Source organism: Chlamydotis macqueenii, chromosome 1 (genome assembly GCF_036417535.1).
Source record: "Chlamydotis macqueenii isolate bChlMac1 chromosome 1, bChlMac1.mat, whole genome shotgun sequence".
Classification (NCBI taxonomy): Eukaryota; Metazoa; Chordata; class Aves; order Otidiformes; family Otididae; genus Chlamydotis; species Chlamydotis macqueenii.
Genome location: NC_141556.1, coordinates 87,209,828 through 87,225,550, shown reverse-complemented (window position 1 = coordinate 87,225,550; position 15,723 = coordinate 87,209,828). Strand labels below are relative to the sequence as shown.

The window sequence follows — 15,723 nt, the reverse complement described above, 5'->3', positions numbered from 1 at the left end:
TATTTTGTTTAGACTCTTAATTTCTTGCAGAGATAGCAGTGTCTGCAGTGATCTTCCAGAGGCCTTCACACGGAGGCCTTCCTCTCTGTTCCAGTAATAATAAACCTTGCTGGCAAACTGACAGCCATGCAGATAAGACTGAGGAATAATACCACACAGCATATTGATGGACTTCAAGGATGTTCAAGAGGACAACTGAGTGCGCTCAGTCCTGAGAAGGCTAAAGGCAAGGGGGGGAGGGGGATCACATTGCTATCTTTTACTGCTCAGTTGGAGAGAATAGAGAAGATCCAGCCTCACTTCTTGGATGTGTACAGTAAAAGGGTGAAAGGCAATGGGCACAAGTTACAATGAGGAAAATTCCAGTTAGAAATCAGTGGAAAAAAATCACCATTAGTGTGATCAGACACTGCAAGAGAAAGTTTGTGAAATCTCCATCCTTAGAGATGGAAACTGGGCAAGGTCCTGAGCAACCTCATCTGTCTAACTGCTTTGAGAAGAGTTTGGGTCAGAGACTTCCAGAGAGTCCTTTCAATCTAAATTGTTGGGGAACATCCCAGAATCATAAAATAAGAGCCGCACATCAGATCTGTATGCTGCTGTACAGATGTGTTACAATGATCAACTACCATGGAGCTGCAGAGGCAGCACCTGTATCTCTGTGAAAGAGGCTGCAGAAAGCATTTTCTGAGGGAAAAATAAAGCTATTTGATGAGTGAGGTTAAAAGAAAAGCTCACAGAGTTTGACCAGGCTGAGAGTCTATTGAACAACTTTTCCAAGACTTTGGAATTTTTCTACAGTCTGGATTAAGCCTGTGCCAATGCATACCAAAGTCTCATGCCCCCTTTCTACACTCTGGCCTGCTTTCTGTATTTGTTAGCTGTGAATATCTGCAACACAAATTCAGGCAAGGTCGACTCTTTCAAAAAACTGTGCCTGAAGAGATTGTAAACATGTGGGTTAAGGACTAATCAAACCCTGCTGCCTCCCAACATCCCTGGAGGATGTAGGAGGGACAGGGAATCAGTCTGTTTACAAGGGTAGTTTATCTACAAAATGGATCCAAATATAAACACTTTCCTTTGGCATATGGTGCAAATTTCTACAGCCTTTAAATATATAATTCACTCATCAATTTCAGTTGAGGAAACACAGTTCTACCTAAAGCTAAAGGGAAAATGAGAGTAAACGCGTGTCCCTAGTTAATTGCCCAATTCTTGTGCTGTCTAATATAGCAAAGAGTACTACAAGTAAATCTTTCTGATCTTGAAGATCATGTAATAAATGTTTACAATCACTTCTCCCTTCTACCAAAAGAATTTTGCTATTACTGAAATACTAAGGTTTGAATACACAGAAACATTGAGGCCTCTTAAGGTGGTTATCTTCATACCTTAGGAAGTGTCATAAAACTGTTCCCCACTGTGAGAAGTTGTGTTAATTCAAAGTTTGATTCAGCACAGCTGTCTGTATATTAATTATTTAAGTCTTGTTGTCTCTTGTTAATGTGTAACCAGAAGAGAGAGAAAAATATTTCCAGGAGGGAAGGGTGCCTCCCCCCGTGAAGGGGAGCAGCTTTACTTGAGTAAATCTGTATCTCAAAATGCACTCTATTTCCCAGAGCTGCAAGCATCTAGGCATTTTGAACTTACAGGCATACAATGGTAAGAAACACATACATTTTTTTCACATGAGAAGCACGTTAATTTTTTGTGGCTTTTTGCTCACAATTACTCTATGCTTAGACAGCAAGAGGTCCAGTTAAATAATGAGCATGCTTTTGCTTTTCCCTGCTTCAGTTCTCATCAATCTGGGCAACAGGGCAAACTCCAGAAACCCCTTTCCTAAAGCAGATTTATTTTCTGGACAAAAGGATCTATCCTTCTCTTCTTACTCCTGGATAGCTTGTTTTGCCTGATTGCACAATTAAACAATTAAACAGCATTGCCCTCTGTAAAAGCATAATATTTTATCCTACCTAAAACTTCTGTGCTCTGCAATGTTATTGCATTTATTCATTCCAGTGCCATAATTCAGTTTTTACTCAATTTTCCGTTCACTATTTCTCTTCTGCTGCCTTCTTATCTCCATTACACCCCCTCAATCCCTATTTCTCCTTGTGACAAGGCTAAGAAAATGTGTTCTCCTAACACCAGCCAGCCATTGCCCCAAAGTATCTGTGTCACAGCAAGCATCAATAAAGCTGGAAGATCAACACTGTTCCCAGACCAGCAGACTGGGAACTTGAGTGTGATGGGACATAGTGGATTGCACAGGTACTAAGCTATGCACTTAGTCCATGTATAGCAATTCTCCAACACGAGCCAAAATTTGCAACCTCTGATTTTCTGAAATGATACTCTGGGACATGCAGCCCATTCTACCATCCACCTCTGTGTACATCAGCAAAATGTCAGATTGTGAAGGCCTTGTTTTTTGATAAAGTCAAGGAGAAGACGACAATGCTGTTTAAAAATGACTATGCCTTGACACAGAATGCAGAATTGGTAGACTTTTTAGATGCTGCTGAATTATGTTTTAGTCTGGAGATCCCAGACTCATGCAATAGCTCTGAATTTCTTCAATTTGTTCCTGGTGGTCAGGGGTCTGGTGTGCTCTGGCCTCATTGCTCATCGACACCATTCTGGGACGTACAGCCCATTCCTGCTTTTGCCTCTGTATCCTTCAGGGAACACCAGAGCCAGTCTTGTTTGCAGCATGGAGGAGCTATCATGCCACTCCGCAACCCCACACAGCAGTTTCCAGAAGAAACAGAAGGTGACAATGTCTCTAGGAGAGACAGCAGGAAGCATCAGCAGGTCTGCGCTTGAACTGAGCAAACTGCTGCTGTCTGATCCCTGACATCCACAAGCAGCAGTTCGAACAAAGGCTGCTATATAGTGATGTAAAAAATTCCCTCAAACTATGCCAAGCATTTGGCCCAGTAGCACCTGGGAGGACAAAAGCACAGCAGCAATAAATCTCCCTACAGTCCTCCATGCAGCATTCATATTCTCATATAAAGCACGACCCCTCCTAAACTTGGGCGTTCCAATAGGTAAGCTTGGTGTACAAAAATGTTTTCTATCCCAAGAGGCTATGTCATGTTGTCTGTTTTTATAATGCCCCCCTAAGGCAATTTATTCCCTTTCTAACAGTAAAAAGAAAGTACTGTTTTGGAGAAAACCCGTTACAGCAGCAGGCTTTGGTCAGTTATTTTTCCTTTCAAAACGCATGCACTGCACAAAATTAATTTGCGACAGCTTCTGAAAAGAACGTACAACGTCAAGGTCCTGTTTGAGACAAGTCAAGGAAAGGAGCACTGATAACATTTTTTTACAGCTTTGTTGGGGTAAGGGAAGGATTTTCAAGGATGCTGTGATTGAAACAGTTGCCAAAACTTCGTCATCCGTGTCAGCTAGAAACTCTTTTCTTCTCAAACAGAAATATTTTTTATTTCCTGCTGTCACTTGCAGGACCAGTTTTGCTCTAAAAAAGTAACAATGCGGGGCGTGCTGCTTCTACAGCTTTTCTCCAGGGCTCTCTTTAATGAGTGAACAAAATTCACAACCACAGAATAAAAAAACCACGAATGCAAGTACAGCGTTTTAGAGATCCATTCCAGCTGCGCTTGAATCAGTGATCCCCTTTCTAGCAATTTCAGCCTAATTAGTCCTGTTGCTGGGCTTCTTTGTAAGGTAGCAGCACACCTCACTTAAGGCAGTACCTATTTAACACCTTGCTTCAGCAGAAATGTCAGCCTAGCCCTGTCTGGGAGAGAGAAATACAGCTCCAGTTAGCGTGTCGGTACACAAAGACTTGGGAAGGCAGGGCAGGTGTTACAAGCTTCAGGCTGGTGCCTGAGCCCTGCCCTGGTCTCACACTGGAAAAGAGTTTCGCTAGAACTGGAGTGAAACCCTAGGGAGAAATACCTGTGCATTTTCCCTGTATTTTGGAGATGCAAAAAGTAAAGACACAGTCCACTGCAAAGGCACAAACAGCCAGCCACAGCCTTATTTTAACCAGGTGCTGTCATGCTAGACTTTTCAGAGGTGAATCTTTTTCTCCAGGAGCTTTAATTTAACCAGTACGTACATTAGACCATTTAATCACTTCAGATGCCTTGAAGATACTGAACAAACACAAAATCTCAGAGGTTAGTTTTCAGTCTCGCACAGAGAGAGTGAGAAACCCATGCTGTAATGGGGAGCCCAGTATCCAAAAAATCTACAGCAGTAGAGTCTACCTCTCCAACAATTATAAACAGCTAGCACTGCTATTTACACTTAATTTCAATGCTCTCACCTTTCATATTAACACTGTATTACACAAGCAAGCACAGCTACAGAGAATTACCAGCATGAGGGTTTACCCTCTGAGGACTGAGGCACACAGGGCCACATCCAGGCAGATGCTCAGACCTTGCTGCATCCTGAGCCTTCCTCTTGGGAGAGGGGAGGGGTGGAAGCACCACATTCATTTGCAGCGAAGGAGGCATGCCAGAGGGAGGGGAAGCAAAATGACTGAGGTGGTGCTATGTGGTATATAAATACAGACAAATCTCTCCCACAGAGTGCTAGAGAGGTGGAACCAAGGATTGAGAGAGACTTTTGTGGGGTTTGTTCAGCATTGAAGTTGATTTTGAGCATTTTCAGATTTGTTAATTTCTTTAGTTTGTAACATCTTGTAAATAGCCTTCTCTTTGCATGGAAAAAAATGCATAGGCTACTTCTGAATAGGAATAGCTAGCAAAAGTAAGAAATGCTTTAAAAATTGTTGTTTATTGTAGAGGTTAGAGTTTGTTGTTCAGTACTGTCTCTTTCTGGAAACATGCTTTGATTTGTAAAGACTTCAGAGGTTGTTGTTGTGTGTTCATCTTCTCAGGCAAGAGGTGAACAGGCCAGTCTAAGCTCAAGAGACAACCAGCTCGCCACCAAGGAGCAACCCAGAGCAATGTCCCTGGCTGGGGTAAGCTGTCTGGTGACAGGAGCAGGAGGATTTCTTGGCCAGAGGATTGTCCGCTTGCTGTTGGAAGAAGAGGAGGCGCTGGCTGAGATCCGACTGCTGGACAAAACTTTTAGCAATGAAGCACTCGGGAGATTTCGAAGTAAGTACCATCTTGTGAGACCTATGTGTTGCAAATGTACATGCTGTTGTCTCATATGGATAGCTTGGAAGTCTTTACCTCTCATCCAAATCAGCTTTGCAGATAGAGATTTCATTTCAAGGAAGTCTTGCTTTATCCTTCCCTCTCCCTCCAGCACAGAAATCAAACGTAAAGTGTAAAAGCAAGAGTTTTGTTTGCTGGACCATGAGGCTTCTCTAGAGTGGAAGAGAGACCTATATACTGTTCATGCAGTAAACAGGCTGCCTTCAACCTGACTTCTATTATACAGAGCAAAACTAGTGCAAAAATCTCACGCCACTTCTTGGAGGAGAAGGAAATTGCAAGCATTCTTCTACAGAGGGGTGAGGGGCAGTGTAACCCAGAGCGTGCTGTCCTGGGCTTTGATGTGCTAGACTAGAAGGCAGTGGCAAAGTTGTGGGTGCAAATGCTAATGGTTTTCTTCAACCTGTGATTAGTTTGGTTAATAGTGATCTGCTGGCTGAGAGTTGAGATGAGGTATCTTAAGAATTTGTTATTATTAATACTATCACATTTGCCTGGAGAACAGAACCCTTTTTGTGCTATGCACACAAGAGACAGCACCCATTTGCAAAGGGCACATCAGCACTCTGGCTTCTTGAATGGTCTGGAGACAGCACGAATGAGCGATATGCCCAGGACCAGAAATGGTCTGGGGTGGGGAAAGCAACTCAGAGTATCATATTTTAAATGTCCCATTTCCTGCGATCCTGAGCACATCTATAAAAAGGCACATAGGAACCTAAACTCAATCAAGTTCTTAAGTCCCTACATCAAATTCACTTGACAATGCTTTCCTCCATCACATCTTAACCTGAAGACTACTATTCCTCTACACAGGAATATCCCCATACAATTTGCTAAAGAGCCACAATCTTTCTATAAAGCATTTCTGTGTCATCAAAGAATAGTAATAGTGCACCATAAACCTGGTGCGAATTGCACAAGCCATTAGGATGGTTTTATACAACTCAGACTCCCTCCTCATTAACTCTTATTCAGCCTTCCACTGAGGATTTGCTAGATGCCCTTGAGCCCTGCAGCGGCCCTTCCTGTTCTGATTTCCAGGCAGCTCCTGCAGTGACAAAATCTGCAGCTGCAGCAGAGGCTGAAGCACCTGCAGCATCAGGCAGAGACAGAAGCACCTGTGCTGCTTTGGGCCAGGAGAGCTTTGGGGTGATAATGGAGCTTCCTGGGGAGTGGAAACGACTGTGTGAGCATAGTCTTGGCTGGACTGCAGTAAAGGTTTCACTGTTCTTTCTTTGTTAGCAGGAAAGCTCTATGCCCTCTTTCCTTATCCTCCCTCCTTCCTCCACTGAACACTGCCCAGACATTCCCATTCTTGCAACATTCCTGCTGCCTATCTGACCAGCACAGGAGGAAGGGAAAAATCAGTTGTTATAACTTTCTTTCACCCGCAAATAGGTAGTAGGAACAACAGGCTGGCATTTCAGATGTGTTTGAATGGCCTTGCACCCCTGCACTTTGACTGGCAATCCCTCTGTCTGTATCAGCCTCTACAGCTACATCTCTTCAGGTCTCCTGCCAGTGCCCGTGCTCGGGACCACTTGAAGTATTTCCCTGCCATTCCCTTTCAAGCCCTCCTCTAGCACAGTGACTCCTATTCCAAATGTAGGGCTGCTGCAAAAACTGTAGAGCTCGAGTCTTCTGACCGTCATTTTTACTGCAGGGACTTTTACTTGGTAGCATATGTTGTTTGGATTTCTTGAATAGCCAGAAGCAGAGCTGAGTGTTTTTCTTTCTCACTGAGGTCCTGAGCACCTTTCACTTGCAATATCTTTGCAGAGTCAGGGCTGTGGGTAGTAAGATACCAGAGTATGTGCTCCTTGTGCAAAGAGACACTTGGGGACACTCCTCTTTTGTCCAGACGACTTTCCCGCTGAGACCTTGACCACCTCACTCAGTCTGCGTAAAACAGGGGCATTTGTGGTCTTCCACAGCCCTAGGGAGTCCAGAATGATCCAACCAATGTCAAGTGCTGTGAGCTGGAGTCTACCCAGTTAGATTGTGTGGTTGAGAATGAACGTCATGTTGAACATGGTAGTTTGGTGCCTTGGGTTTCCTACCTCCCAGCTACACTTCAAATTTATTTCCTGTCCTTCCACTTATGCAATTCTCTTTTTTTTTTTGTTCACTATTGCACTGGCACTTCTGGAAAAGTTAGAAACGCCTAGGTTGTTCTCAAGAGGATTTCTCACCATTTCAAAGCACTGACTCCCCCTTGTCTCTCACTGACTCTCCCCTGTAGATCTCACCCCTCTCCACCTGAACCCTAATTTCATGTCATTTTTTCAGAGACAGACATTTTTAGATTGTGTGATGCTTGAGCATTGAGTGTTTTTGCACTGCTAACCCAGTACTGCTCCAAAGGAGAAGGAAAGTAGAGGGAGCAGGAATGTTGGGGTTTTTTTTCCAGGACTTCTGCTAGGGGAAAGTTCCTGCTCAGGGAAACTTCCTCCTGGCTTTTTGCTCAGCGTTGCAGACATTCATTTGCTTTTATCACTCCATTCAAAACAGAAAGGCAGAGTAGCAACAGAACATCCCAACAGCTGAAATGGGAACAGAATAAACATCTCAGCTTCCCTGGGCTAAAGAAGCCAATACATTGCTTTACCCTTTACAAATGAAAATAAGATGCAATTTTAAAGTTTCTTCTATGAACACACAAAGTATACCATTTTAATGAACTATCCAGTTAACCAGGGAAGTGGAGATCTCTCATGAGGAGTGCCTTTCCCCCACATCATCCACCCCACAGTTGTTAGGATCTCTGTAAAAGAGCCCTAAGAAATTGAAACTAAGTCCCATAAACATTGCTGTTTCCTTGAACTTTACACAACACATAGAAAAGAGAAAGACAGTTTAGGGCAGATAGTCTGACTGAATCGCTGAGTCAGACACTGCTCACAACAGCACACTGAATTTTATTGAGTAATCATTGCATTTCCAAGCAAAACTACCCCGTAGCCAGCAGGGAGCATTGCTTACAGCTAAGAGGACATAGAAACAATTCGTGAAGCAGAAGTACTTTCTTATAATCACTGTATGCAAAAATGGAGAGCTGAGTTTAATTCCTTCCCCTTCCACCTGACACACACATGCTTTCTTGATGCCTGGGCAATGGTTTATGCAGATGGAAATCAAGTTTCTCTATGCTGTCCATCTCAGACTGAAACCTGTCAGTCATTTCTTCTTTCCTCTCTGCTTCCAAGTTCACCTGTAGTTTTCCTCTTCCCCCAGAGCAAAAAAAGATCAATCTACTGATTCCTGACATCTAGCTGATGTTGGTAAAGTGAACGAGGCCCATACTGTACTTACCAGGGTAACTTCTACTGAGTAAAGTGGAATGGAGGAGCAGCTTTCCTGACTTATATCACACATATAACTTAAATTGCAAGCTCAAACAAGGCACAAAGCAGCTAGACAGCAACTTTCTAGTGACTGATACCAACTATCCCTGTGATCAGCTTTAAAAGGGACAAGTTTCTTTTGTATTTTTCTTGAAAGCTTTGATTAATGTGTAAAAACTTCCATTTTCCTAACTCCTGCCCAGGCAGAGCAACCACTCTGAAGGGGGCACATGTCAGAATTTACACTGTGAAAAACATGTATTGCAATCCTTTGGATTACTGCAACCCCACAAAGCATTATTCTTGGAGAACATCAACCTAAAGGCTGTGCAAAGACTAATGTTTATTAGAGCAGATCTATCTGCTAAGTGCTTAACAAAAAGCCTAGCCTCATAGTCTGACACTTGCAGCCATACAAGAAGAAGTCAGTGTAAACCTTCTGGAAACAGAGTCCTAGGAAATGAATGCACCCTGTAAAATAAAAGAAGAGCATGAGAGAGCACGTGGCAGTGACTCTGCTGGGAGGACAGTAACTCCAGATTTAGTAACAGTTTGTAAATGTTGAGCATTTAGGCTCCCATTTCACATCTCGGACCAACTGATCATGGTGAAAAAATAAAAGACACTCAAGCCTATTGCCTTAGAACAACTGTTAAAATAATACAGGATTACATTCTAGCATGCTATAGACATAATGAGACAAAACCATTTTAAAAGATACTCCCACTCAGTTCCAGATCCCATCAGCTGTCTCTCTCAGTGTTCCTCCCTTAAAGACACGGGATGAATTACTGCCTGCTTCGCAGCCAGTGACAAAACACTAGGATAGAGGAGATTTCGGTCACGGCTGAGGCTCAAAGCTGTATCAGTTGATCAGGTTCTGCTCCTATCTCAAACGGGCGTTTGCTGGGGCGGGAAGGCGGCAGAGCATCGCTGCGCGGCGGTCCCTATCCCGCAGCCGTGCCTGGGGAGCCCCCTAGCGCAGCCACGGCAGAGGCTCGGGAGGGGACGTGCGGTCCTGACACCAGCTCCGCACAAGCTCTAAGTCACAGAAACATAGCATGGTTAGGGATGGAAGGGAACTTTAAAGGTCATCTAGTCCAACCCCCCTGCAAGGAGCAGGGACATCTCCAACCAGATCAGGTTGCTCAGAGCTTCGTCCAACCTGGCCTTGAATGTTTCGTGCTGAGAAAGCCCTCTCCCCTCCCAAGGCATAGCTGCAGCTGGGCCAGCAGACTTCCCAGGAAAGCAGCATCACCTTGGACTATAAATTTTTCCAGGCGATCGTCCTGTGCTGGCTCCGTTTTGTTAGTGCACTTCTGGGCTGTATAAAAGGATGCTTCTGCCCAGCAAAACTTAGAGGGAGGATGGTTCTGAGACCTAGGACTGCACCAGGGTCACGCACATTAGCTGCTGGGGAGGCAGGGGGCTTAAAAAGCAGCAGTTAAAGCAAATCAGGGCTGAGGTAGTTCAGGAGAGCAGCTTTGAGGGTTCAGATTTGGACCAGAAAGATGTGGATCCTAAAAATGACCCCACAGCACAAATGCTGAAATGGAGCCAGAGGTGGAGTTAGAAGAGGCACATAGAAAACATGTGTCAGAACTGTAAGTAATGCATTAGAAGAGCTGCAATATGAGCAAGGTCAAGGGGCAGAAAATAGGTTTGAACACAGCTCTGTGCACACATGCTGTGGGGTGGAGAGAGATCATTCACCACCTTGAAGACAGGAGCATGCAGTGCCTGGCTGTTCGGTGTACTTGGGTTAACACTTTTATAAGGAGCCAGTCACCAGAACATGCCCAGCTAAAACTACTCCCCCTGAGAACTTTAAAATAGTCACACCTGAAGGGAGCTTCAGGCCCTTGCTAGTTGTAGGAAAGGTTTATCTTTAAAAAAAAAAAAAAGAGAGAACCATGTTGAATATTGGCTCCAAAAATATGGTAGGTAAAGCAACATAGATTTCTATAGCACTGTAATTAGCACTTGACAATATAGCCATTGGAAAGCGCCTTCTGTTTTGACAGCCTTAAAATATCACTCCTGTGCCTGTGCGGTCAGTGACTCCCAGGCACAGCGTCAGCTTCCACACAGCCCTTCACCACCCCTTTCAGTGCCCTTCTTAGGACGCCTGTAAGATCTTAGGATGCTTTGTTTTCTGCTGCCCTTGCAGAGTTCCAGGGTAAGACTGAGGTGAAAATCCTGGAAGGGGACATCCGAGATGTGACGTTCCTGCACCGTGCCTGTCAGGGGGTCTCCCTCGTCATCCACACAGCTTCCATCATTGACACCTTGGGCCTCATCGAGAAGCAGCTGCTGTGGGAAGTCAATGTGACAGGTGAGCGAGTGAAGGACCTTTCTCAAACCCAGGTCTACTATGTCCTGATCATCATCTGCTCAGGAAGGGGTGCACTTGACCTGTTCTTTTTTTTTTTTTTGTGACAGATTAACTGGATTTTCTGCATCTTGTACAGCCATACAAGTGAGTGTAAAGCATGCGTATGTGCAGTCCTATGCAGCTCTGGCCCTCTCCACAGCCAGCATGCACAGGTCTTCCACTGCAGGGCACTGCAGGATCATTCACTCTTCTCAGCAATCACATAGGTCCATCCTGAGATCTGCACAGCTCTGCCTTCAGTGGGGATAGCAATAATCCCATGATCAGTGGACCTTTCTAGAAGTAATTCACCTCTGAAATCCCAATGCACATCTGAGAAAAATCTGTTCTTATTCTCCCTCCCCATGTAGCATCACTGCCCGTGTACATTTTCCAGTTTTTACAAACACTACAGGCTCTGGCTGCAATGATAGCAAACTTGCATTGCTAATGTCTCAGACTCATGGCACTCTCGTTCCTGTTCTTTTTCTCCCTCCTCTTCTCCTTTTCCTCCCATTTGCCATTACGTCTGTGTGTGCATGAATGCAGTTCAGATTTGCAGGTTCTCTCCCACCTTGAGCTTATAATTAAAAATCCTCCAACAAACTCAAAGCTATGGGAGAGAGTGGTTTCAGTGAGTTCTCAATGATGTGATCTCCCTTTCTACTAAGGAGCTCTTATTCTTCATTAAAAGATCAAATGAAGTGGGAAGTTTTTGGCTTAGGAATGGCCTGTGTGGCACCAGCTGCCAGGAAATTTAAATATATTTCCTAAAAGAACAACTGTGATCCCCAAACTGGTACTGCCTAACCTGCATGCACACTGTCCTCCCTGGCTGTGTTGCTTCAGCTTCCTACTGAAGATTTGGGGAAGATGTTCTTATTTACATGAATAGTTTTCCTGGTTCTTTGCTCCTCTCTGCCACAGATACAGGGCTTCTTCACAGAAAAAATAAGGAACGTGTTTCTACAGGCATCACTTTTACAAATATTGGCTACTCACCAGCGTTCAGAGCAAGAGAGCATTCTTTGTAGCTGAGTTGTCTCTTACACGCACCTTAAAAACAGTGGGATGGCATTTTGGTTGTTTTAGCCTGGCCCATTGCCTGTACATTCAGCTTCCAGACCCTTTCATTTCTGCTCAGTCAAAGCCACAAATTGTCAGCGACCACAAATTAGAGGCCAGTGGGCAGCTTCTTAGGTCCCTGCCAGGAGGGAAGAGCAGAAAGGCAAGCTCCTACAAACCTATGCATTCTGTTGTATGTAAAATAAATATACAGTGGTGGTAGTTGAGAAAGAGGATTTGTAAAGCTCTCTCTTTACGGCCATACTCCTGCTACAATCTGTTTTTCACAGCAGAATGTGTTGCCTAACCCATGGGGGAAAGAAACCTAACAAAAAACCCGACAAACACTAAAATTTCCCAGAAGGAAGCAGAAAGCTCTCTAGCTCTGAGCTGGAGTCAGATATAGAAAGTTTATTTAAGTCTGTTCCATCGTCCCTTTTTGGCAGGTTTAGACTTAAGCACAAAGTATCTAGGCTTTCATAAATCTTTCAAATCCCCCCCCAGCAGAGTCTGTCTGTGGGTGAAATAAACCCACTGGGCCAGTGAGGGTTAGCTGATAACATCTGGTAGAATGAAAGCACGTGCCAGTCCTGCTCCTAGAGCAAACTGACTCTAAGGTCAGTTGGTAAAAACTGCAGTCCTCTTCCCTATTTCCCTCCATTTCCATTCTGATACTCTTCTAGCTTTCTGACCAGCCAAGACACAGCTACGTACTTCATAGACTTGCAGGATGAAAGTTTTGTTTCTTCTAGAAAACTGAACTTGTAATACGAATGTGTCAAGGAACCAGACGTGGATGTTCTCAAACCAGAACAGAAGCAAAAAAGTTAAATTTGCCAAGATGCAAGGCTTTCCTCTGTCTCAAATACTACACAATGCCTCAGAGAAAAAATATCCTTTCTGGAAGGAAGGGAAGTAAATTTTTAGGAGGAAGGGAATTAAAAAAATAATTAAATATATCCAAACAGAAGTATCCTTTGTGAATCAGATCCTCAGCCAGAATGGCTTTGTGTGCAAGCAAAACTTGGAGACCTGCTCCATGGAACATTTACTTTATTACATGCTTTGTGAAAGATGCTCAAATTCCTATTACTGTAAGAACCTTTTCATTTTTTTTCTATGCAACTTTGCTTTTCAGATAAAACACATTTTATCTGGGTGAAATTGGTCTTGAACAGATACCAACTGTCAAGAAAATTTTACATTTGCTTTTTAAAAAACTTGCTATCTCATTTGATTTTATGTAGCCCTTTTGCACTTTATTATTTCCCCCCACTTCTTAAACAGCATTGATAGCAGGAATTAAGCTATTAATTAAAAAAAATATTAATTAATGAATTTTCCAGGTGACCCTGGCTTGTACGTCACCTAAACATAGGGACTTACATGAACTCACTTTTCACATGAATTTATCCCTGGCTGCATAACCTTTTTTTTCTTTGCTCTTTTTTAGTTTTTCTTAAAGCCTCATCCGGAATTATTTTCCATTTTTTTCAACTTCTTTCCTTTTCTTGTTCAAGCTTGAAAAAAGGAATTTTTGTGCCCTAACAATATTCAGTTCAATAATTCTTTCCATTTTTCACCCATTAGTGGGTCCATATTTTTCTGCCAATATTTCTTGGTCCTCTGAACCTCTTTTATTCATTATATTCTCTTTAGCAATGCTAGCCTGCTCTGCATTGTGCTGCCTTTAGTTGTAACAGATTGAGCAGACTTCTTAGATTACTTATGTGCCTCACTGCTAGTGTTTGAGTTTATCCCTTAGATTTTAGGCCACACCCTTCTGATATCACATGCTCCTTTGCCAAAGACATTTTCAAATGTCTTTGAGCTGCATCTTCTGTTCCAAAGTCACTGGCTCTTTCACGTATAATCTCTCTCATTACACTATGCATGAAAAATAAGGCAATTTTTGCCTCAAAGCTCAGAAGAAAAGAGTCTACTTGCAATTTAAACAGCACAATTTATTGAAGTATTTATTTCTCCTTTGAATGTGCTTTCTTAGCTTAACCCTCTTGGATGTTTAAAAGACCTCAAACATGCCAGTTTAGCTCTGCTTTCCTCAATGAAAGCACTGTGATGGGATTTTAGAAGTAAGAAATCCTGTATTGCTGCAAGTAAAAGCCAGAATATGTGAAAAAGGAGGGGTACATATACAATCATCACTTTGCTCACTGCATCACTCTATGATCTTTGACTACATAGTATCAAGCTAATTGAATAGTGGATGATTCCCACTGAGTGAAGCTGATTTTGGAGCAAACTTTCAGGTCCCACATTACTTCTGTCCCTGCTTAGCAAAGCGCCCAAGAGCATCCTCAAGCCTGGAAAACAGTGGCTTCAGCATACAGGATGGACAGTGCCCAATGAGAGGGGCATCTTCTGAAGGTTCTTTGCCTTAAGCCAAGTCAATCCAACCAACAGGCACAAGCTTCTGAATCTATGGTCAGTATCTATGCTAACCTAAGCAAGAGCAAAATTTTACTCTTGGCAGGTGCACTGATACCATTTGAACACAGATTCAGAGCAGATTTGGTTTCATTGAACATGCTGCCCCGTTTAGGAGAAGATTCTTCCAGCTGCAGAGAGGGAGATCTAGCCAAGCGCAGGCCAGAGACGGTGTTTCTGATCTAAAAAGCCCTTTTTTTTCCCTGCTTGGTGAGCTCTAAACTGACTTGCATGTTTCTCTTTTGAAGGTACTCAGCTACTGCTGGAGGCGTGTGTCCGCTGTAACATCCAGCACTTCATATACACGAGTACCATAGAAGTGACAGGCCCAAACTGCAAAGGTGACCCAATTTTCAATGGTGATGAAGATACAGCTTATGAGAGTACATCAAAATCTCCTTATGCCCAAAGTAAGAGACTAGCAGAGGATTCTGTGCTGAAAGCAGATGGCCAGGTGCTAAAGGATGGTGGCATGCTGATGACTTGTGCCCTGAGATCCATGTACATTTTTGGAGAAGGATGCCCATTTCTTCAAGGTCATGTGGATAAATGTCTGTTGAACAAAAATGTCTACCTGCGCTTCTCCAGGAAGGAGGCTTTGGTGAACCCCGTCTATGTGGGGAACATCGCCTGGGCACATGTGCAGGCAGCCAAAGCCCTGCAGGTCCCAGAGAAAGCCAAGCACATCAGAGGGCAGTTCTACTACATCTCAGATGACACACCTCATATGAGCTATGCAGACCTAAATTATGAGCTGACCAAGGACCTGGGGTTTGATATTGAGCCGCAGCTCCCCATGCCTCTGACAATGCTGTATTACTTCTCACTGCTGCTGGAGATTGTGAGCTTCTTGCTCCGGCCCTTTGTCAGATACATCCCCTCCACCAACCGTCACCTGGTCACTCTACTGAACACCCCGTTCACCTTCTGTTACAGAAAAGCACAGAAGGATTTTGGCTACATGCCCCGCTACACGTGGGAAGAGGCCAAGCAGTGCACTTGTCAGTGGATTATCTCCATGATTCCACAAAGAAGGGTGTACTTGAAAATCAAGACTGCCTAAGTCTTAAGATCAGCTGAGACCTGGCTAAACAAGTAGGGCCTTGAGCCAGAGGAGAGCTGGGTGAACAGCAGTAGCAGGTAACTACAAAGCAGTTAAATGAAGACTTTGTGTAACACCCCCCTCGCCCTCCCACCGCCCCAACTTAGAATAAATAAAAGTGAAATGTTCATTTGTTTGTTGAGTACAGGCTGATCAGGGTAACTTTACTGTACAGTCTACATCCACTCCTGCATCTTGTGCAGCAGAAAGGCATCA

General features: G+C 43.7%; 1 protein-coding gene across 1 annotated transcript; it reads left to right on the top strand.

Annotated features, from left to right (window-relative positions):
• The first annotated feature begins 4,954 nt into the window (after nucleotides 1–4,954).
• LOC104476511 (3 beta-hydroxysteroid dehydrogenase/Delta 5-->4-isomerase-like) lies at nucleotides 4,955–15,468 on the top strand. The gene is made up of 3 exons (XM_010116328.2): nucleotides 4,955–5,108; nucleotides 10,689–10,853; nucleotides 14,654–15,468. The coding sequence occupies exons 1-3, from the start codon at nucleotides 4,955–4,957 to the stop codon at nucleotides 15,466–15,468; spliced, it is 1,134 nt and encodes a 377-aa protein (XP_010114630.1).
• Nucleotides 15,469–15,723: the final 255 nt, after the last annotated feature.